Source organism: Acipenser ruthenus, chromosome 2 (genome assembly GCF_902713425.1).
Source record: "Acipenser ruthenus chromosome 2, fAciRut3.2 maternal haplotype, whole genome shotgun sequence".
NCBI lineage: Eukaryota > Metazoa > Chordata > Actinopteri > Acipenseriformes > Acipenseridae > Acipenser > Acipenser ruthenus.
In genome coordinates this window covers 19,812,347-19,837,570 of record NC_081190.1, presented here as the reverse complement: position 1 = coordinate 19,837,570, position 25,224 = coordinate 19,812,347, and the positions used below count along the sequence as shown (strand labels likewise).

Below are 25,224 nucleotides of genomic sequence, written 5' to 3'. Positions count from 1 at the left end.
TTATATAGGCTGCATAACTGTATATTATCTGTTGAGGTGGTGTGAATTTAATTTGTTTAACACTAGAAGCCCCACGGCAGTCATTTTGGCAGTTTCTGGTTTTAAAATGCAATTTTCTCCAGTCGTGTAACACATATGGGGCTGTGCGTTCATGTACCTTTCTGTCCGTATGTATTAAATATTCTCACAAAGCATGAAACGCAGGAGTGCAGAAATAAAGGAGATATATTACATTATACCTAAACAATTGTATTTTGATTATACAGAACGGTATTCTACTTTATTATTTTGATTTACCAGTCCGCAATGTGTTTAGCTTTAATTAGATTAGTCTCTACTCTCTGCCTAAGTAAATGACTGACAGTCTATTGTTTTTCAATCAGCCTTTTGAAAGGCTGGCGTCTCCTTGCCAGCTGCGCTGCTTTGGTCAGTTAATTAGCATCGGGGCTAGTGAAAATAAATACCAGAGACTGGAGTTTTACAACGTAACAAAATATGGAGTTGATGTTTTAGATCAGATGGCACGGAAGTATTCCGTGAAAGCTGGCTCCCAACGGTGGTCTGTTCAGGTGTTTTATAATTTATTGGACCTAATAGCCATCAATTCCTGGGTACTTTACAAAGAATGCACAGAGAAGAATTTACCAAGGAGAGAATATATTTTACAGTTATCACAGGAACTTCGCAAGAAGCATTTGGAACAGGGAGACTGCCAAGCGAGTACCCACAGCTGAAGCTGGCAACCCCGCTGAGAGCTGCAAGAGACGCCAATGCCAGGTTAATAAGTGCAAAAAAAATAAAACTTCGGACAGCTGTGTCCTGTGCAGAAAGGCGGCGTGGAGAAGCGCATTATCTGTGTTGATTGTGAACAGCCTTAGACTCAAGGTAAAGGAATACCCTTTCTTTGAAAAAAAGAAAAATAAATTAGACTTTTTTTATAACTTCTAGTGCTGTGCGCTTCTGTAAAATGTTTTTTTTTCTAAGTTTATTTATCTACGTTGTTCAGTTGCTTTTGCTCACCTGATAGTAAACCGATTGCTTGAAAAGTTAAAAATGTATTGCTGTCGTTTCAGTATTATAAATATGTATGTCTGTTCAGATGTTTATTTATTTACATTTCTGATTTCGTAAAATAAATGTTCATATATATATAATATGCTTCGGTTGTTCAGATGTTTATGTGACGTACTCTAAAAAAAGTAATTACATCTGTCTGTTTCTCCTTTCGTTATACAATTTACAGTGTTTTGAATGCAGCAGTCAGATTGACTGCTGCGGGGCTTCTAGGTATGAGTATGTCTCTGGTCCTTCTAGTGTTAATTACAGTAGAGCCTGTCTGTAATGGGAGATCTGTGCTGATTGTCTGGTGCATGCTTGGTTCTGCAGAAATAAGGCAGCAGCCTCGTAAGATCTGCCTGTCAAAATCAAATAGATAAAATAAGCTAAACATATATTTAAAAGATATGCAACAAACAAATAAAGGGTACCTGTAGCCTTACACAACAGTTTTTTTTTTTGCAAACGGATACACTTCTGTTTCAAAACCTTTGTCTCATTCGCTCTTAAGCGGCTGCAATAGGACAGTGAGATGAGCTGATTCTGGGCCAAACCATTCAATATATACGAGGGGGGGAGGGGGGAGGAGGGGGAGGGATGTTGCTTCACAATAATACCTTACCTGATTGTCTGAATTTGTACACTTGTTAGCCCTTTCAACTACGGTAACTACTGCAGTTCTGTTGAGTGTATGGGGAAACAGGGACGGCAGACGGCATGGTAGGGTTGAGGTTGGGGGGATGGGGTAGATAATAGCGACCCCTCACTTCTAAATATAGCACTACACCACTGGTCGGGGCATTATAAATGAAAAATGTCAGGTACATCAGTGTGTATAAAACATAACAGTACAGTACTGCACGTATACTATAGAAAGAAAACCAGTGACAATTATTGCAAAACAAAGCACTGTAATACAGTATTTGGCAATTTACAAAACAGCATTCCAAAAACAGTGATTACCATGCTTTCTCAGTCATGGGTAGAACATAGTGATTTCTTTATTATTTCTGTAACTTCACTGAAATGAGTTACAGTGAGAGCCTGTGTTGCTGGAACCCCTCACCTTTGTGAATAGAGTCTTGGTAGGTAGCATGCTCACATCCAGCCTGAGAATAACCTTGACAAATACTAGCCAGCAGCCACCATGTTATGCTACCTGTGTATTTGAACTGTAAATAACGGCAAATATCTGTCATCACAGTAAAAAAGAAGTTTTTTACTGTATTCCTATGTTTTTCCACTTGAATTCTCTAGGACTAGAAAACTAAAACATACTGTTCAAACTCTATGCAATTCTACTGAAATGCACATAAATCCATGGGCTTTATTTTTTAGGGGTTGCCTTGAATTGAATTCCTATTTATACCATAGCTATGTGGATACCCAGCTAGAGCCATATCAGTCTATGTTACAGTATGGTAGTTTACTAAGAATGGCACATTTACATTTCGTGCTTTTCCTTCCGTATATGCAAATTATAGTACAGTACCTTTCTTATTTTGAATCTTTCCTTTGCTGGTGGTTTGCACACTTCCACTTTCATCAACCCAATAACAATACACAGTCAAGTCTGTATTTGCATCATAGTGCTACCAATAATGAAACAAAATATTGGCTGAGGCAGTGAACAGCGTTTGCAAAAAAACTAAGTGAAAATGCTATGCAGAACAAGAACCCTCACAAACCCAGGCTAAATGTTACAGACAACTTTTGGACAGCGGTGATGATGAAAGGAAGACCCTGTAAAGTTCACATTGCCTGTTTAGATAAACAGCTGGCAGTACCTTCATTGCCATTGCTGCATTATCCAAAATAGTTTCCTTTCCTTAGCTTAGCCTAGGGACATGACCTTCTTGGAAATAAACCTGACTGCTCAAAATGCTAATTTGAAAATATCTACCAAATAATGAAGAAGTAATATGTTCCCATAGCACTGATTTAGGGATATAACTCCCAGAGCCAGCTGTGCTGATGGGTGCTCTTTTCACTCTCAATGAACATTGATAGGCTCACATTATTGGAAACTGGCACGAATGGATAAAGCAGTAAAACAGAAACATTTGGTGACATTACATTATGTTTGGGGTGTGGGGAGAAAATAGAAATGTCATATTGACGTTGACATTGACAGTCATGGAATAACACAAAGTCAAAAAATCTGAAACAAAATATTAATATTATTAGTCCTTATAATAATAATAAAGAAAAATGAAAGATCCTTGGAACTTTTATTCCAGTAAAGGTAAAAAAAATTTGAGCCTGGCTAAATTCTCTCTTCCCGGCCTAATAATTAATTTAATTAATTTGCACCTGTTGGGGATACATATCCCAGACGATGGATATAGTAGAGGCACCTGTGTGTACAGTATGCTTATTTGATTTAACATAGCCTGGTAGCATTATTTCACATGTAATGCATATTACTGAAGAGATGTATGTGTGTTACCTACATACTGTACATGCACGAAGTCATTAGCACCAGTTAAACACATAATGTAATGTAAACTGGAACTAGACAGCTTGTAAAGCAAAATTAAGTGCCTTTATTTATTTATTTATTTATTTATGTGTTGTAACTTCAGGGGTGCCTTACTTCTTTAAAACAAATGGAGTTCAGTTTAGAGTGCATGACCCCCTACCCCTATTTATTTTAATTTGTATTTTATTGATACAGAGATATATACAGTATATTGTCGATCAATGGAACCAGCATAGCTGGCCAGTCCCAGTGGGGATTTGACAGGCTTTGAGAAACGAGGTTGCATGGTAGTAGCTCTGTTAATATCATCACCAATGAACTAGTTATTTAAAGCTCTTAAAAGTATTACAAGCATCCTCTCTGCAGTACCATTATGGATGCATGTTGCATGCGTTTCATGAAGAAAATGATAGTTACTGTATTATTGTCCCACAGGTGACACTCAATATTTCCATCCTAAAATGATCACACCTTCTGTACGTATAGTCTTGGAATGTGATTCAAGCCATGTCAGCTCAGTTAAAGTTACATTATGCTGCACCTTGGAATCTACTCCATCAAAACTCTCACAGCAGTGTCGTTTATCAGGGAGTGCTTCAAATATGATTGTATTTCAGTTTTTAGTACAAAAGGACTGGAACATTTACTGTTGTTTTTCAAAGCGTGAACCAATGTCAGGCTGAAGAAGGATAGCACCAGACTTAATGCTTTTGGTGCATGATTAAAGCAGCTCCATATTATAGACCCATTAAAACAATCCAGGATGATAGTAATTGGTGGTGGTGGGGGGTGGGTCAGGTTTTCTGACATTACCTTCTAGTAATGGCAGAAGCCTGAGTTATATCTAAGATAGTTTAAACTTCTTAGAATTCCTCATATTTATCTGTTAAAAATGTTTTTTAAAAAGTATTTGAAATTTAACTTTTACTGAAGCATTACAAAACCTTTATCCTTTAAAAGTAATAGTTCACATAACTTCATATTCAAATGCTTAACTCCCCAGCATTATATTTTCATTGGGTAGCATTTCTGGGTCTGAGAGCCAATAAATTAGTAAAATAAAGTTCATTGTATAAATCTTTCAAGATCTCTCCTTTTTTATTGATTTTATTCTTATGGGAACAACTGTCAATGTGTTGCTGTGAGCAATCGAGTTCAAACTACTGTATATCTTACTGTAGGTCATAAACATTGCTGGCACTCCACTCAGTTTAGTTTATTTACAATGATTATGCATGAAGATGTTCTCTGTTTGGATGATATAACATTATGTTATTGCTGCTGTATTTCTGTGCTTTACCAGAGCATAACAGCACCATAAACAGTCCTGTTAAAAGACAATAATAGCACTTAATTGATGTCTCTCTGCTGTTGCATCGCTTGTTAAACCCAACTAACCAAAAAAGCAAAAACAAGAACAAAACAGAACATAAGCTCATAGCAACACGAACCAAAGAACTACAGTACAATACAATTCACTTATCTTTCACTTAATGTAATATAGTAATCCTATTGGGTTATTTTCTGTGTGCTTATTCAAGTAACAGAATGATAACTCACATACCTTATATTGAATGATATAATTGAAGTAATAAAATAATGGTATAAAGAAACCATTGCATTGTTTGATTCCTCTCAGAAATGTTTTCTTTGCCTGTATGATGGCTTCAAAAAAGTATTAACAAGGTATGTGACAAGGTAGGTAATTCTTTTATATGTATTTTTTATTTTGTGAGTTTTTTTGTCTTAGTGTTTTTATAATATCTGTCTTTGTAATTGTGAACTTGTGTGAAGTGCCTTGAAACCTGCGGGATGAAAGGTACTCTATAAATAAAGTATTATTATTATTATTAGTGTTCTCTGAAATCATCCCCATGCTTTCCAGACCCTGGGTACTCACCTACAACAGGACCTGGCCATGCTACAATAATAGCCTTGGATTAGAACATATATCCCTGTTATTTTATTTATTTTGTACTTTTTACTTATCTTACAATAATATGTTCTGTGTGCTTCTCTGTTGTGTTTCTGTGTAGATTAATTACCATGATCTATTCCAGAAAAAAGTAACAGTATAAAAGTAGACATTTTTATTTTATTTTATTTCTACACAAGAAACAAAGTGGCAAAAGACACATTTTCATAAAGTAATATCATTACTGTGGTTTACTTCTGCCTTTTCTTAGATGTGCACGCAAGTGAAAACTCACATTGAACTTAAATAAACTCTTCAAAATGTTTTAGAAAAGGGGGCATTGTACAAAGAAAAAACACCTCACTGTTTTGGTTTTTGTTTATTACAGTCCTCATAACAGAAAATACTAGGATCACAACAAAACAAAACATTGATCACTATGCTTAGCATGCACCTTTCAAGTTGTGCCAGTGTTTGAAAAGTGTGATGCACACCTCCATCTGTATCCCGATTCTGACTCGCTTACCAAATCTGAAGCAGCACTTTGATCCTGATTTTTATGTTATCGTTAATTCCTACTGTCCCACACATCACTTGCCATTTTAGAAAATTTTGCGCAAATTCTGGCAATGTGCTAAACTGGTGCAAGGCAAAACACGTTATGATAATTATTTCTAATATTTATCAGCTATGTAATTTATGGTGAACACTGACGTTGATTTTTGCCTTCAAATTCATGTACAGCAATGTTTGTTTTGAATATTTCAGATAGTTTCTCCGCCACACTAAAGAAAATAATTATTACTTCATAATAATGGTAATTACTCCATACCTCTGTTTGCACGTTGCACTGCTAAAGTCTTCTCTCGCTGATCAACGAATCAGCACTGACACAAAGCGAAATGGGCAGAGATTTCTGACTCATGCCAAAATGAAATCTGATCAGAATGAAAGCTCAGCCAATCAACATGCAGTAATTATACTGATGTTAATAGTGGCCAATAGCAGCTAACTGAAACAGAAGCAGTGTGAGGAAACAGAATGCAAGCAGCATGAACTGTGCTGAATGAAAGCGCATTTGAGAAACGTTGCGCTAGTGGACTGTGTGAGTGGATGGAATGCATCCGCGTTGGATGAAAAGCAGATGAAATGAGTCCTGGTACGGAGTACCGGTGAGTACTGGCAGAATTTCACCCCTGATTGTTACAAAATATCACAGTACAAGTATCACATTACGAAGTATCACATTTCAGAGGAGCAGAGGGGGCGAGAGGGGATGTAAGGAGAAATGATAGATAGGAGGGAGCAAAAAGGTCAAGACAGACAAGAGGTTTGAATTATTATTATTATTAGTTTATTTAGCAGACACCTTTATCCAAGGCAACTTACAGAGACTAGGGTGTGTAAACTATGCATCAGCTGCAGAGTCACTTACAATTACGTCTCACCGAAAGACGGAGCACAAGGAGGTTAAGTGACTTGCTCAGGGTCACACAATGAGTCAGTGGCTGAGTTGGGATTTGAACCAGGGACCTCCTGGTTACAAGCCCTTTTCTTTAACCACTGGACCACACAGCCTCCTGGATGAGAACAGCGATAAGGAGCCAGTGCAGAGAGCGAAGCAGCAGTGTAGCGTAGGAGAAACGAGGAATGAAGAGGAAGATCTAGGCATCATCAGCATAGAGATGATACAAGAAGCCATGGGAGGAGATGAGGAGACCCGGGGAGTGGGTGTAGAGAGAAAACAGGAGGGTCCCGGGACTGAGCCTTGGGGGACACCCGTCGAAACAGAGCAAGAGGCAGAGGGTGAGCCACGCCAGGACACCTGGTACGTACGATCAGCAAGGTAGGAGGTGAACCAGGCAAGAGCAGTGCCTGAGAGTCCCAGGAGTCAAAAGCTACAGAGAGATCGAGGAGAATTAGGACAGGAGAGGGAGGCGGCACAGGCAGAGTAGAGAGTTAGTGTCAGAGTGAAGAGCAGTTTCAGTGGAGTGTGCTGGGCGAAAACCAGATTGGAGGAGGTCGAGAGCTGGCGATGTACTGCTCGCTCAAGGGTTTTAGAGAGGAGGGAGGGGGAGACGAGGAGAGACGATTGAATGAAGGGGAAGGAATAAAGCAGAGTGGTTAGGTTTAGAGAAGTGGATGTTGAAGTCACCTATTAGAACAACGGGTGGAAGGAGAGGGGAGGGGAGAGAGGAGGAAGTCAAGCTCATCAAGAAAGTGAGTAAGAGGTCAAAGAGGGCGATAGAGAATGATGATGAGGAGGAGGCAACAAGGGGAAGTGATTTCAACAGCAGGAAACTCAAAGGTTCTAAAAGAGAGAGAGGAGGGGGGGGGGACAAAAAAGAGCGGCGAGGGAGATAGCAGAAGTCCTGTTCCCCCACCCCATCCAGAGGGGTAACAAAAAAGAGTGGCAAGGGAGATAGCAGAAGTCCTGTTCCCCCACCCCATCCGGAAGGGCCAGAAGAGTGGGAGAGGACATAGAGAGAGGAAAGGGCAGTCAGAGTGATAATGTTATCAGGGGAGATCTAGATTTCAGTAAGAGCTAGGAAGTCAAGAGAGAGGTGAGAGGCGAAGGCAGAGACGAAGTCAGCTTTGTTGGAAGCCGAGCAACAATTCCAGAGGGTGCCAGGGAGAGCTTGTGGGGGGGGGGGTGAGCAGAGGAGAGGTGGAGAGGCAGGGATATGAGGTTAGAGGAGTTAGATTTGCGGTGGCAGGGAGAAGCCAGAGGACAGGAATGAGATGTGAGGATTACAGGGATATTAAAGTTAGTCATGGTAGGGAGCAGTAGATGAAAGGAAACAGAAATGGGTACGGGAGAGGGTGGTGCCGAGAGGGGGCCGAAAACAGATACAGGAGGAGCGAGAGCATTAAATAATAAAGATGCATTTTTCATGTTTGTTGGTTTAGTGTACTTTCGGCATCGTTTGTTTCTGATATCATTGAGTTCCTTGAGTTTGTTCCACATGTTATAAAAAGAAACAGATGGTGGAAAGACTGCATTTGCTACAGTGGTAAGTGGGGGGCTGTTAGTTTTGTCACAGGATAAGTAAAAAGGGTGGCAAATGGCAGTAACAGAATATAAATTGGATATCAACTTCGCTCAAGTTTCATATTGGATTTCTTTTTGGACAATGGTTGCAACTGTAGAAATATGAATGTATAATTCACACCTTTTCTATATTGCATACATTTTTTAAATATCATTAATTTTCTCAAACATTAAGATGCAGTATTGACTTATAATTCGATAACACCATTAGTCTGTAAAATGAATTGCTTCTCTTTGCATCCATGTAACACTAGGTAGTGGGTAACTCAGGAAGTAAGTGGCAGTACAGGAATCAATGTGATTTAACTCCCTTCCTTGCCTGACACTGTGATTATAAATGTGCTCAAATGTGCAATCTGTTTTGTAGCAGACATTAATTACTGCTGGTGAATGACAACTTGTGAGATAGCAACAACATTCTAGATAAGGCTATCATCCCAACATTCATGCGTTCTTGTAACACCTGGGTACTGACTAACCTGTTAGCCTTTAAAATGAACAGCCTTTAAAAACCACGGAGACCCACAAGAGACCAGGCATTATGAGTCAGATCACGTAGGACCAGTAATTAACAGATCTGCAGTAACAAACAGATCTGTGAGTTATGCAACATACTTTTTATACTTCATAAATAACAACGGTGTAAGTGGTGTAATAAAAGATACTCAGAATACATTGGCAGGCTTTCACTTATTTGCGTCTTCTTTTGCACTCCTTAGATCCAAACCTTTAACATTTCAAAGCTGCATTTTATGCTCAAGACCTACAGTATATTCCAGTGTTGGAAATGCGATGTCCAAATCAGGAACTCAAAAAGTTCTATAGAAGAGGCTCACCCTGGCTGACCTGCAACAGTTAGTCCAGGTGAGCGCTGAGGCATGTCAATGAATACTGCACAACAATCCTGCTGTATTAATAATTAGCTGAAACATGTTATAGGGTAGTTTAACTTTTTATCTGTCATCATCTTATTCCTTTGTTTATTGTGAAGTAATGTTTATTGGTATTTCTTGATAGAGTTGCCAGTTGGAAATTGAAAGTAAGACTGTCAATAGCTGTAACCTTGTTAAATGCATATAGGGATATATATATATATATATATATATATATATATATATATATATATATATATGAAATCCTGACATTTAGGGGTATATCAAAATAAACAGTGCCTCTTTATAACCTACATTATTTCCCAATTCAGTCAAACTTCCAGACATAGGAGGGCATGTCCTGAACATGCCACTGAGTTATCAAGCTCATCAAGAACATCTGATACGGTTTTTATTTTAAAACACAATTTGATTGAACAGGGAATTAATACAGGGATTTATTTTTCAATTGAATCCTCTCTTTATTCACACTAAACTCATAATGAACAAGTACCTTTTAAAGTGGTGCAATATCTTTCCTTGTAGTGTGAATTCAAAACAAGTGTTTTCTTATTTTTTTTATTTTTTTATCATTGAGGTCACAGGCATCTTGAATTTGATAGACGTGCTTGCCTAAACATATTCAGGTTCTGCTTTTCCTTCTATCTAAATGATTTGTACAGAAATATGTGCATGATAGACATCTACAGGCAGTAGCTCAGATACTAAGTCTAATATCACTTTACAAAGTTTTCCATAATCTTCCAGGGTTTCCAAAGGACAGTAGCAAGGGTAAGAACACCTACAGTAGGGCTTGAAAAAAAAAAAAAAGTTTCACAATACCAAATTCTTTATCTTGGTGATCTTAGTCTTTCATAGTATAGATAGTACTATGAGGTTTTTCACATAAAAATCTACTGCAGTGCATATGAAGAAAAAGTGACTTTAAAAAATGTGCTATTGACAAGACTGAAATATTATCTTAATTTTAGTCTCAAATGGCTGACAAGGTAATGATTAAGTGCTAGTGACCTGTGCAAAAGCACACAGTCTGAAACAGACAAACTCAACTACATGACTAACATAAAGAATATCAGCATTTGATGTCTGTATTCACAAGTAAAGTAGGGCATTTAAGGGTCATTCAGTTTCAATCGACACAGTCACACACCACTAAGCCATAAATGCAGCATTTAGGGACTACTGTTATAATAAAAAACAGGAAAACATGTTGCATCACTATACCTGAGACTGTGGAAGAGACAAGCAAAAAAGAACAGACGGACGCACAGATGTGAGTGAAGAGATTGTAGTAACTCTTGCCAAATTCCAGGGCTGGCATTCGATGGGTTATTTATTTTAAGGCCCACAGAACATGACAGGTAAGAAAATTGCCCAGTTGCTCACTTTCAACTCCTCTCTCTGAGCATGCAGCTCTTTTTTTATTTATATGGGAGCTAAGCAAAGCTGACTAGGACTCTATATTATACGCAGCCCTGTTAGAAGAAACTGGGAAACCAAAGCTTTAATTGGTTTGACATTTCTTCTCTGTCTTTAATTATTAGATGTTTAGTTGAATGCCTTTTCAGACTTTCTCTTTCACTGCTATTTTTCTCAATTTGGTGGTTTAGTGTCAGTATAATTTTGACAAATTAGTCAAAAGGTATGTTCAGCCAATTACAGTGGACCTCTGTTTATCTGCGTGCTTGGGAGGACATAGGTTCATTTCATGTGTGAAAACCGAGGATAAATGATTATCCGCATTTAAATGAGAATTTTTTTTCCACTTATCTGTGCACCATAATCCACACTGTTAAGGGGAAAAAAGTTTTTATTGCGAAAAAAATTATATATTAAAAATACAAAACTGAAAGATCATAATTGGATAAGTCTCCACCCCCCTGAGTTAATACTTGGTGGAAGCACCTTTGGCAGCAATTACAGCTGTGAGTCTGTTGGGATAGGTCTCTACCAACTTTGCACACCTAGATTTGGCAATATTTGACCATTCTTCTTTACAAAACTGTTCAAGCTCTGTCAAGTTCCTTGGGGAGCGTTGATGGACAGCAATCTTCAAGTCATGCCACAAATTTTCGATTGGATTTAGGTCGGGGCTCTGACTGGGCCACTCAAGGACATTTACCTTTTTCTTCTTTAGGCACTCCAGTGTAACTTTGGCTATGTGCTTCAGGTCGTTGTCAAGCTGAAAGGTGAACTTCCATCCCAGTTTCAGCTTTCTTGCAGAGGGCAGCAGGTGCCATACACCTTCCACTTCTTAATAATTGTCTTGACCATTCTCCAAGTGATATTCAAGGCCTTTGATAATTTTTTTTATACCCATCCCCTGATATGTGCCTTTGTCCCGGAGTTCTTTTGAAAGCGCCTTGGTGCTCATGGTTGAGTCTTTGCTTTGAAATGCACTACCCAGCAGAGGGCTTACAGGAACTGCTGAATTTATCCTGAAATCATGTGAATCACTACAATTTAACACAGGTGGAGGCCACTTAACTTGGTATGTAATTTTGAAGGCGATTGGTTACACCTGAGCTAATTTAGGATTGCTATTACAAGGGGGGTGGACACTTATCCAACCAAGCTATTTCAGTTTTTATTTTTAATTAATTTTCTTCAAATTTGTAGAATATTTTTATTCACTTGGAAGTTGTGGGGTAGGATGTGTAGATAAATGAAAAAAATATATATTTTAAATTCCAGGCTATAAGGCAACAAAAGATGAAAATTTTGAAAGGGGGTGTAGGCTGTGTGTGTGTATATATATATATATAGTAAACAACTTTCATTTAGTTATCATACTAATTTTAGAATTTTAGCTGTGGTACAGGTTATTGAACAGTTCCTTCTGGTTGTTAATTTCCATTTCCTCATTGTCCTCTAAAGCCTATCAGAATAGGACCAGTAGGTGGTGACACATAAAATAAACCACTGTGCAAGCGGTTCTTCTCAGCTTGCATTTAAAAGCCTCTAGTTCAGTTTCTGTATGCTTCTAAAATGCTTTGTTAATGAATGAGCGCATGCTATCCTGTTATGTTGGCTCAAACGTTGCATCTGTGGCTTGACACATTGTTGTACTAATACATTGTCACGCAGGATGAGAAGGTCAGTTGGTCATGTCTTATTAGGTGAGTATAACCTGGGGTTGCTGGTTTGGAGAGCTTCTTGTTCTTGAGAAACTGTAAACCTACTGTAATGAATTCAGTGCTATACTGGATGCCAGTCAGTTCCTATACTTAATTCCATCAACATATGATATGATTTTTTTTTATATGACTAGTCGGAGCTACTGGGTACAAGCTGTTTCTAAAAAAATGTGGTTAAAATACTGTATCTCTTTCAAGTAAATAGTGAGGAAACTTAACTTTTAAGCCTCTAGTCTTTGTGGGTTTGAGTGTGAAGGGGTAATGAACCATGCAGGAATCTACAAAGCAGACAAGGTAATGGCTTTACTTGAGCCTTGACAAAAATATTTATAAAATATATGCTCTGAAAAAGACAATTGCCAAGTGTTTGTTATTTCTGAGATTGAATGGTTGACAAAGGAAATACTTGCATGATGTAGTTTGACTTTTGGATTTGATTCTCCTTCCAACTATTTTTGTTACTGTAGATACAGTAAAAGCACCATTGACATTCCATTGAACACTGTCTGTCTTGTGTTAAAAGCATGCCCTGTGGAAAGGTAATTTGTTTACATTCCAAATACCTGTGCATGAAGTCTGAATTCTGAGAAAGCCTAGTTATCTTCAGATTTTGCAACCTCAAGGTAAAGAATGCAGATACAATGTATACATTGGCAGTATGGGAGGAGATTCAAACATACCTGAGATGCATTGCATAAGATCTAATTCATAAGTGGGCAAAACTTTTTACTTCAGTTTGAAGTGCATTCACAATACATACTTTTTATATGTGTTGTTTAATTACGTGTTTTCTTTTTTATTATTATTTTGCCATAGAGCCCTTCTTTTAACAGAAAGCATACTGTAATGCTTTCAATCCCTTTTCTTACATCTTAACATTTATTAACATTAGACCCCCTTTGTATTGTGCTGATAATCTTTCGGTCCATGTTATATTTACATAAAGCACGGATATGCAAAGACAACTATATAAATATAACTACAGTGAAACTCTAATGCAACGTACTGCCTTGGGACCATATGTTATAACCGAGGTATGTAATAACCAGATACATGCACATACCTGCCAAAGCAGCACAAAGATCAAAACCTAGTACAGTACTAATTGATTAATGTATTGTGGCAATGCGCCCCGCCCCTGTGTGCATTTGTGTGTTTTGTGTTGTATGTTGCGTGCGTGTGTAAATGTTGGTGTATAGTCATTGGTACACGGGATATAAACGGGTCTGTGTTTCACGTGTATTTAAAAAGTGTATATTTGTATTTAGGCACGGGATTGCACATCACGCACGTGCATTTAAAATGTAATATGTGAGCACGGGGTTGCACAGAATTAATTCACGTGCTGGGATTCAAGTGAATAATTAATTAGTAATTGAATCCCAGCACAACAGTATATATAGAGACACGTAGCACTCAGTCAGGGTTAGGTGTTCGGTGAGTGGAGAACGGGAGAGAGAGAAGGAGTAAAGTAAATCGTTAAGAACGTAAATATTAGTGTTATCTGCTCACCGTGTTTTGTTCGTCTGTCTGTGCACTGTCTAGTCCGTTTTGTTCGTCTGTTTATTTTGGCTACAAGTGCCGTGTCCTGTGTTTTGTTGTTTCAAACCTTTTATTTTCTGTCTGTTATTAAATGCTGAGCGCAATCACGCGCTCAGCTTTACCAAAACCCCATCTCTCTGTGTATTCCTTTTCTGGTCTGACGCCACCCACTCTGGCCGTCTTTGTGACACGTGGTGTCATCGTGGGATAATAGCGCCTCCAAGCGTCAGACCAGGAGAGGGGGTTTTGTGAAAAAAAAATAAAAAAAAAATAAAGCGAGGATGGGAAGAAAGAGCTGCAGGAAGCAGCAGAAGCAGCAGCAGCAACAACAACAGCTGCAGCCCTCATCCTGCATGCCGGGCTGGGAGGAGGACAGCCACAACGGGGCAGTAGCCACCCCTCTACCCCCACTGCCACCGGGTTCCCCACCGTCCCGGGAAATATGGGACTGGCTGGTGCACCCCGAGGGGAACTTCGCCAGTGACCTCCCCATGGTTATTCACGCACTGCAGATGCGAGATGGGAAACGATGGGAGGACTGGGAGCAACAGCACAACCCGGCATCCGTTCGTGACCTCACCATTGTGGTGCTGGGTTACCTAGCTGCAGACATGGGAGGGATGCCTTCCAGTGAGCAAGAGGGAGAGGAGCAGTCGCTGCCCTCTCCAGTACCTGAGCGGGAGGAGCCTGAGCGTCCACAGCCCGAGTGGGAGGAGCCTGAGCGTCCACAGCCCGAGTGGGAGGAGCCTGAGCGTCCACAGCCCGAGTGGGAGGAGCCTGAGCGTCCACAGCCCGAGTGGGAGGAGCCTGAGCGTCCACAGCCCGAGTGGGAGGAGCCTGAGCGTCCACAGCCCGAGTGGGAGGAACCCGAACGTCCTACGCCTGAGTGGGAGGAACCCGAATGTCCTACGCCTGAGTGGGGGGAACCCGTGTGTCCACAGCCCAAAAGGGAGGAGTCTGGGCGTCCACAGCCCAAAAGGGAGGAGGTCGAGGATGATGGCTGGGAGGTTTTTTTAAAGAACCTCGCAGCAGAGTTATGCCCTGGCTGTGGGGCTTATGGGCACACGTTAGCCATATGCCCCACCCAGTATGAAGAGGAGGAACCAGCGCCCAGACGGGGGGACCGCGAGCGTCCAGCGCCCAGACGGGGGGACCGCGAGCGTCCAGCGCCCAGACGGGGGGACCGCGGGAATCCGAAGCCTGAGAGGCAGCTGTTCCCACCTTCACCAGCAGAGCAAGAATGCCTGCTGGTTTCCCCATCACAACCAGCAGAGGTAGAATGCCTGCTGGTTTCCCCAGCACAACCAGCAGAGGAAGAATGCCTGCTGGTTTCCCCAGCACAACCAGCAGAGGAAGAATGCCTGCTGATTTCCCCAGCACAACCAGCAGAGGAAGAATGCCTGCTGGTTTCCCCAGCCCAACCAGCAGAGGAAGGATGCCTGCTGGTTTCTCCAGCACAACCAGCAGAGGAAGAATGCCTGCTGGTTTCCCCAGCACAACCAGCAGAGGAAGAATGCCTGCTGGTTTCCCCAGCACAACCAGCAGAGGAAGAATGCCTGCTGGTTTCCCCTTCAGAAGCAGAGCCGCACCAGTCCGCTGCAAGAGAGGCAGAGCAGCACCAGTCCCCTGAAAAAGGGGTAGACTACACGCTGCTCCCACCTCCATCGGCAGGAGACTACACGCTGCTCCCACCTTCACCGGCAGGAGCAGAGCAGCCGGAGCTGCCTCTGCCACTTCCAGGAGCAGAGGAGCAGGAGCTGCCTCTGCCTCCGCCACCTACATCGGCAGGAGCAGAGCAGCCGGAGCTGCCTCTGCCTCCGCCACCTACACCGGCAGGAGCAAAGGAGCAGGAGCTGCCTCTGCCACTTCCAGGAGCAGAGGAGCTGCCTCTGCCTCTGCCACTGCCAGAAGCAGAACAGCAGGAGCTGTCTCTGCTTCCCATACCTCCACCACGGGGAGTACGGTGGCCGGAGCCCCAGAAAGGGGAGCTGTCGGCCACGAAGAAGGGGGAGGAGGTCTGGAGACCACCAACCCCAGCAGCAGTTTCGCTGCCGGAGATCGTGGGGGAGGTCAGGAGACCTGCTCCCACTGCAGCAGTTTCGCTGCCGGAGATCGTGGGGGAGGTCCGGAGACCTGCTCCCACTGCAGCAGTTTCGCTGCCGGAGATCGTGGGGGAGGTCCGGAGACCTGCTCCCACTGCAGCTTCTTCGCTGCCGGCAGTACTGTGGTCGGAGCCCCACCAAAGGGAGCTACCGGCTACAAAGAAGGGGGACGAGGTCTGGAGACCACTTTCCCCAGCAGCAGTTTCGCTGCAGGAGTTCTTGTGGCCGGAGCCCCACAGGAGGGAGCTGCCGGCTACGAAGAAGGGGGAGGTCGGGGGACCACCTGCCCCCGCAGCTTTTTCGCTGCAGGACGGGACCAACAGGCTGTCAGCCGTGCCACTACCGGCAGGGGTGCTGACAGCATGGCCAGCCATGGGCCCACTGAAGCCTCCCTTCCCAGCCCGAGACTTTGTCCTGGACTGCTGGATTTTTAAGGGGGGAGGTGGCCGTTGAGGCCATGTGTGCTGCGCACAAGGGGGGGTATATGTGGCAATGCGCCCCGCCCCTGTGTGCATTTGTGTGTTTTGTGTTGTATGTTGCGTGCGTGTGTAAATGTTGGTGTATAGTCATTGGTACACGGGATATAAACGGGTCTGTGTTTCACGTGTATTTAAAAAGTGTATATTTGTATTTAGGCACGGGATTGCACATCACGCACGTGCATTTAAAATGTAATATGTGAGCACGGGGTTGCACAGAATTAATTCACGTGCTGGGATTCAAGTGAATAATTAATTAGTAATTGAATCCCAGCACAACAGTATATATAGAGACACGTAGCACTCAGTCAGGGTTAGGTGTTCGGTGAGTGGAGAACGGGAGAGAGAGAAGGAGTAAAGTAAATCGTTAAGAACGTAAATATTAGTGTTATCTGCTCACCGTGTTTTGTTCGTCTGTCTGTGCACTGTCTAGTCCGTTTTGTTCGTCTGTTTATTTTGGCTACAAGTGCCGTGTCCTGTGTTTTGTTGTTTCAAACCTTTTATTTTCTGTCTGTTATTAAATGCTGAGCGCAATCACGCGCTCAGCTTTACCAAAACCCCATCTCTCTGTGTATTCCTTTTCTGGTCTGACGCCACCCACTCTGGCCGTCTTTGTGACATGTATATATACAATGTATGTACTATAAAGGTTTATTACAGAAGAAACAATATAAAACAATGTAACATGTAACTAGTACTGTACATTACAGTGCAGTATGTAACGTTCTGTATTTTAATTATTTAATACAGTAATTCCATGTTGACTTTGATAAAGATGGTCAGCTAAATGAATTATAAAAAATAACAAAAAACATGTAATTAATGTATTGAATAATACTGTATTCTAATTAGTAAAAATAAAGTAATTAATAAAAAAATAATACAGTACAGTAATAATAAATTATAGAAATAATAAAACCGATAATAATAATAATAATGATAATAATAATAATAATATACAAGTAAATTAAAATACGTCACACAGGTGTGACACGGTCAACTGTACACCACAGGAGAGAGTGAGTGAAGACAGCTTGAATCCCATTTGTGATTTTACACCACATGCAATCTGATTTATTTTGTGATTTCCAATAGTGTATTTTAAATTATAAATACATGCCTCCACAACACAAAAGTGGAGTACAAAAGTGTAAATTGAAGGGGCCCACAAAAAACCTGCACCTGGGCCCATCTTTCTGTTCCTCCGCCACTGCCTGTACACTATTAGGCCCTGGCCACATTAGAGTTTTAGAACCGAGTTAAGGGTTCAATACCTGTTTAAAAGTGCTTAAATCGATTTGCATCCACACTAAACACGGTTCATAACTGAGTTCAGCCGAGTTTGAAACCTGCTCAGGAGGTAGTCTCGAACGCGGTTGTCGGCATAACTGGGTTAGATAAACTGGTTTAACTGTAATCTGGATGTGAACCGTGTTCGAGTCTGGATGCACAGTATCCTATGATGTCCCCTAGTGCTTTGCGGTAGTACGTTGCCATAATCCCCAGGTTACATGAGACGAGAATAAAGAAAAGAAAAGACTGAATTAAAATACAGGAGGATTTATTCTTGTCATATTCCATTGGTACAGTCAGATATGCTACTTGTGTACTGCAGTACACAAAACTTAAAATGTGTCTAAATTTATCTTAGATCACATCACATATTAGCAAGTTAAAGGTCTTTATTTTGACTTTTAAATTAAATTAAATTAAAGAACGTCTTATCCACCCCAGATTTTCCCTTTGTGCAAATGCCCAAGTAATTAATTTACTATGGCGTGGGCATTTTTTTCTCCATATGAATTATTCCCCTTGTGATTACTTAGGCACTTTCTCATAGCTCCTCCTTTCTGCTCCCGTGTTCAATAAAAATAAACAACAACATTTACGATGGGGAAAAAAAGAACGTGTATACATTACAGTGGTTTCACATCCAGCAAAGTGTTTTTTCAACAACAGCTGGGTTAAACTAACTCGGTTTCATTACGGCAATCTGGACGCTAACACTGTTGGGCTGGGGTTCAGGTAAATCTGCTTCGAACTCGGTTGTTGATTTTTTTGCTCTAATGTTGTGGACAAGGCCTTAGACGACTGCCTCAGCGACTGCTGCTTTTTAAACTTGAGCTCTTTACAGCATAATTCTGACTGCTTTCGTCCCTTTAAGATTTCTCCAATAATGTACAGTCTGTCCTTAAGTGAAACTGATGATCGTTTAGCACTGGCCATGATAATACTGCATAAACTACAGTAATAGAGAGCAAGTTTAAACAGCAAGAAGTAGGCCTACGAGTACGCAATATGCGCAGCACAGATCACTGCATGCTATTGCGGTGCATGCGTAATAACAGGAAGTATGCACTATTAGAGTATGTACTAAAAGGAGAATTTAAACAGGATTTAATACGATTTTATTCGGTTCCATGATACTGCTTCTTTATATCAGTGTGTACGTTATATCCCAGGTACGGTGTAAATGGGTTTGACTGTATATAAATTATGTCTTATAAAAGTTTATTGTGTATTGACATAGTAGTTACTTAATAAATACACACATACTGTACTTAATGTGTACATCTTTTTGCACACTATATGTAAGTACACAATAGCATCAATAAAGGCTTAGGGGGGTTAGGGTTAGGGTTAAGCTTAGAGTTATATCGTGCAGAAAGATTTGCACATTTAGTACATTGTAACTATGCATAATAACATTGTAATTATGTGTAAGTACACATATATTTACTAAGTAGCTACTATGTAAATACACAGTAATTAGAGACACTTAATGTGAAGTGTTATCAAGAAAACATGGTAAAGCTCATGTACAGGAAGCATTGTAAAGGCCACAGAGGTGTGCTAAAGTATATTAGAAAAACAATGGCAATAGAAAAACACAAATTATAACCATGGGAAACACATGGGAAAACTTCAAATTTACCATGCAAATTTACTGTGATACGTATTCATATTTGGAAGATAAGACTTGCAATAGCTCTTTGTCATTAATTATTTTGGTAGAAGCATTGCGCTGCCTTTGGGGAAATGTCAGTTGTCTGTACTGTACTTCCTGAGAATTGTATTGCCAAGAAATGTCAATTTTTCTCTACAGGTCAGTTGTATAGTTCGGAAGCTATAAAAAGAATTGCTAACACACAGCTGATATGAAGAGAGAGGAATGATAATAGCCATATGGATAGCTATTTTAATTAACAACTGCTTCATTTAATTAAGTAAATATTTGTATTTATAGGACATACCGTATCAGTTCTGTCTTCCGCCTCTATATTATTACTGTACTATGCCTGGTTACTTAGTCATTTGTTTTTGTTTTCATGTAGTGGAAGTGCATATTTACTTAAAAAGCTGATTGTTTTCTTTTTAGCTAATTTGATTGTTAATGTTTCCTTTTTAGATTTGCACTAATTGCTTAGTTAATTTCCCACTGGCTGTCACCTGCTCCATGGCTGCTAATGGTTTTACTAATGACTTGACCTTCATTTTGTCATTACTAAATGTATTGCCATTAATGTAGACTTTGTATTGGCAATGATCTGGACAGTGATCATGGGCTGAATCAAAATAAGGTTCTGTAGGGGCTCCCGAGTGGCGCATCCAGTAAAGGCGCTCCGCGTGGAGTGCAGAATGTGCCCTATAGTCTAGACGTCGTCGGTTCGAGTCCAGGCTATTCCTTTGCCGACCGAGGATGGGAGCTTCCAGGGGGCGGCACTCAATTGGCCGAGTGCCGCCTGTTGTCTTATGTTTTTAATCTTACAATGTTGACAGCATATGTGCCATAAGGAAGAATTATAATTTCTGCACAGTACACTAAGAAATTCCTTTACAAAAATAATTGTGTAAAAGAAAAAATATGTTGCTCATGTTTTTTTTTTTTTTTTGTATAAATGTTGCATTCACATGTCATAAGGATTTTCTATTTTAATTTTTTGTACTATAATGAAGCTGGTCACAACAGATGAAGCATCTTAAATAATGTTGTATACCAGTACAATTTGTATTCCCAGACAGGATTTGAGGTGGAATCATTGCCCAAGTTCAAACTAAATTAAAGTAAGTGGCCAGTATTCTAGTAGGTTAAGATGTGCGCTTTAATTAAAAAATAAAAATAAAACTGAACTTTCTCGCGCCCCCCCCCCCCCCCCTCCCCCCCAGGATACAGCCCATGCCCCCCAGTTTGAGAAACGCTGTTCTGTCATTGTATGCTGTGGACATGTTTTTTTTTTTAATTTCCAGTGAGAGACTTTAGCAGCTTAGCTGTTAATATCTGGCAGATTCTTCATCTGTCATTGGCTGCTGGAGTGTCTGAGAAAGAAAAAGCCTGATTATTTGAAACTGATGACATCACTTCCTCCTCTGCAAAACAAAAGTGACAGTTATAAACATTATCATCATGAAGCCCTGAATAGATGGTCCCAGTTTTTTCATGTTTCTTTATTTTTAGGGAATATAAAATAAGGGTTTGGGATCCACGCAGGTTAATGTGATTATAGTTTGAGGCAAAGCACTGTATGATTTTATGGTGCTATTTTAAAATATATTTTAAGAAATCAACCTCCAGTCAAAAAATATGTTTAGTGCCAATGGTACTACTTGAAAGCTGACTGCAAATGTGTAAAACCCTCACTGTGGAGACAACCTTTTTGTGATGTAACACGTAGTCTATGGACAAAAATAAAGTGACAAGATATTGGTGTAAAAGAACCGGGGTCTAAAACAAGGTTTACTATGGATAATACTATCCTTTCATTACCACTATAAACAACCCCCGTCTTTCAGTAATCAGCCCTTTCTCATTTAAAAAAATAAATAAATAAACCTTTTCGATGTAAGATACCTGTCTTATTAGAAAACATGGTTTACAAAGGTTTCCAGTACAGACATTGGTTATCTACTATAAGACCCATCCGCTCATCAAGGTGTCTTTGTGCTGAAGAAAATCTGACATTTATTTTTAATAACTTAGCTATGAGAAGGGTCTCTGCTGCGGTCAAGAGCCTCGTTAATAATTGGAATTACGCTTTTAGTAACCCACTTTAGATTTTTATTTTTGTAACTTTCCCTGTATCTTAAACCAGTGGGATCTATCTGTAACTAATGACAGACTGTTGAAAGGTAATCTACTTAGAGGAGCATTGGGTTTCAGAATAGACAGCCTTGTAAGACTTTACAGGGAACAAGAGGCCACTATAGAAACAGCACTGGGAAAGTTCATGGCTAGAGGATAACTCTTTAGCAGGAGTCAGTACTGACTCCTGATGGCATTCGAAGGGGAAGGGGAAGCCTAAGTGGGAGGTGGTGGTGCCATTAGCATTGTTCATAATGGCGTTTGAGGTTACTCGCCTTGTACAGACTACAGTGTGTAAGCGGTTTGTTGAAGATGAGCCACTGTTTTCAGTGAAAGCAAACTATTCCTCCTATTCTAGCTTAAAGCCTCATACTTTTGTTTATTACTCGTGGAGGGTTTTCTCAATGCCATTGTCTCCATGAAACGAACGAGCACTTAATTAAAAATGATCAAATTGACTTTCAACTGCACATCCGGCTTTCACTCAAGATGATGGAAATATGAATGAATACATAGAACAAAAATAATAAACTTGTGTTCATTTTTACTTTTTCTCTCTTCTCTTTTTTGTTTATTACTCTTTCTTCAGTTCATTTGAGCCGCAAAGTGTGCGTCACCCAGCATTTCACCGGGAGCCGCGGTTTGGCCAGCTCTGGACAACTGTTTTGAAGTTATGGATAAAGTATAAATAATTACCAGCCACTCTTATAACAATGACATTCCTTTTATCAAGCCATGCTCAATGCCAATGAGCATTTGTGCTCTTGAATCAATAATGATCTCAAGCCTCTGGAGTCAGTGTCCATCACAAACTGGGAAACATGACAGGAAACAAAGTGAAACACAATTAAAGAGGAGCTGCCCAACTTTCTCATCAATGATGTCCTCACATTTATTATTATAATTGCTAAATTAAATTGGCAGTATCTGTATATTAAGCTGTCTCATTTAATTTTCCTCCATGTCTCTCTTCCACCTCACCACAGTTACTCTGTTCACATAGCCTGTGTGAGTGCATAAGCAGTGAGTTGTATAGGGAGCACATGTTGTATAGGGACCACATTATTTTGAGTCATGTTCCCATTAGAACCTATTAATAGCAAATAGATGAAAAGGATTAGAAAAACAATAAAGATAACTTTAAACATGCAAGCAGGTAAAGCTTTAAGAATCTTTGAAGTGCCAAACGTTTCCCTGCTTGACGTTGTATAGCTTTACCTGTTCTGTAAACATCTAATATTCAATATACTCTTCTTGCCATGCCTTCATAGTTAATGCTTTTACATCTATGGATGGTGATAGACTAATCTTGAATATACATATAACAATTTCAGTTGTGTATTTTTCTGTATGTAATAATTACCACAAACATGTGCTCATGACATTGCAGCCCTGTTGTATATTTTCTTGCTTCAATTGCCGTTCCTACATATTAATGACCTGGGGAAGTGAAAGGAGGCAACGTTCTTAGTCACGGGGTGTCAGCTATGTGACTCATTTAGTCGGAGTGTATGTGTATTGAGAAGGCCATACCGTATATTGTGCTTTAGAAGGTACTGTTTCTTAGTATCTGAATACTCCCTGTGCCGCTGCCTTGACCATGTAAATAGCACATGGAATAGGCCCAAATAGTTTTTTACACAGCTGTCTCTCTTTGTCGTGTATTGTTCAGGAAAAGCTCTGCCTACAGATTACTTCTGTTCCTGGCTGTTAGTTATACAGAACACATAGCACATGTGTTGGGTTGACATTGGATGGATATTTTTCATTATAAAACCTTCTGGGTGACATTTAAGAACAGCTGATTGGAAAACGAAATCTAGTTCTGCACTTTATTTTACCAATGACAGTTTTACGCATAAGCACTATGTTTAGTTTTCATGGGAAAGCGATGTTATCTGAAATTGACTGCATCATTGTTAACCTTTCCAAAGTTTCTGTTTTTTGGAATAAAATTGTGTTAGTCTTTGATCACCATAGAATGTGGCAGATCATTGTTACCGAATGCCACAGCAATGTTAGGAGCTTGGAGCAGCTGTGGGTTAGAAAAGTCTTCACTTTTTACAGACAAAGAATGCCAGCGAATGGCTGATCTTTGATCATTATAAAGTGTTGATATCCGTAATGCATAGAAGGCCTGCATTTTTCCTTCTCATAACCAATTACTTTCCTAAGGTAAATGGAGAAGTTAAAGTCATGTGCAGACCACATAGCTAAGGTGCACACCCCAGCTTAAATTAGTTTGCAGAATGACAGCCTCTGAATACAGAACAGAAAAACATTTTTGTAGTCTTTCAGAATGTTTTCATTCACCTTTAGTAATGGGGCATAACTTGGCAAGCTGTAAGCTTTTAGCACTGAGATGCTCATATGTGTGCATGATGGATTTCTTACGCAGGATGGCACAGTCGTTCAGTGTCTGGTTATTTAGGAATCAAGCTTGACTGGAGTCCCAGCTGAGCCTTATTTAATGCGATTGTGGGAAACGTTTGGGTACTGGGGAGGATTCCCAAATGTGATTGATTGATTTTAAGAGGCTACAGTATCTAATATGTACGCTGAGCAGTGGTGTAGCCAAACTGATTTCTTATGAGCTTAATTCTTGAGAGAAGTCACAGGCCGCTGTTGATCTCCAGAGCAGGTATGAGCATGAAACCCTTGCTATTCACATTGTTGCTGCCCTAGATAAAAGCTAATCTGCCACACACGGGAAACCTGTTGAGCACTGTCACTGAAGTTCTTCTCCCTTGCACAGTGTGTTTCACCAGCTCGCAAATATCCTTCCCCAGGCACCCTGATATTGAGATCTCAAAGAAACACATATTTTAGTATCCGGGCCTCAGCCCTGTCACAGTGACATAAATCAGCACGTATAGATTTCTTATACCCGCTTTCATTGTTAAGTTATTTTTTATTTCTTTTTTGTCACTGGATCACACAAAGATTATTGCACCTGATTTGCAAGAACTTGTGCTACCATTACAGTTTTTTAAATAAATGTGTAACCTCTGTATAATGAGCATTATGGTTACATCCATTGTATACAATACACCACTAGTATACTACATTATCCAAACAATACAGTATACAATATAGAATACTTTATTCCAATGTGCAACCTATAGAAGTAATTCCTCTATAAAATCACATTCTACCCTGAAAACTGTATTTATTTATTTATTTATTTATTTATTGAATGAATGTATATTTTATCACATGATTAAAAAATAGTAATACAAACACAAATGTTTATTTATTGCTTCATTATCTATTTGAAAATATATATTTTTTATAGCAAAACTATTTGTTTCATTTTGATTAATAATTTGGAACAAAGAATGACACTTGTGGGAAAAAATATTCAGATTATGAGAATACAATGAAAGAACAGATACAAGAAATAGCTGTTGAAAATATTATGCTGCATGGGTTGTGAAAAATAAGTGTGAACGTGTGAACATCGATCACTGCACACAGTGCCTTTGC

At 40.0% G+C, this 25,224-nt stretch overlaps 1 protein-coding gene across 2 annotated transcripts in view; it reads left to right on the top strand.

The window, feature by feature from the left end:
• LOC117962676 (rho GTPase-activating protein 24-like) overlaps nucleotides 1–25,224 on the top strand; it is a 233,612-nt gene that overhangs the window by 54,272 nt on the left and 154,116 nt on the right. Inside the window, exon 1 of one of the 2 annotated variants that reach the window (XM_058991195.1) lies at nucleotides 12,375–12,517. The exons of the other annotated variant lie outside the window; for it this stretch is intronic. Coding sequence (XP_058847178.1) covers nucleotides 12,487–12,517 — 31 coding nt within the window. The 5' untranslated portion in view covers nucleotides 12,375–12,486. Of the gene's footprint in view, nucleotides 1–12,374; nucleotides 12,518–25,224 lie in introns of those variants that run through there. 2 annotated transcript variants of the gene reach the window in all.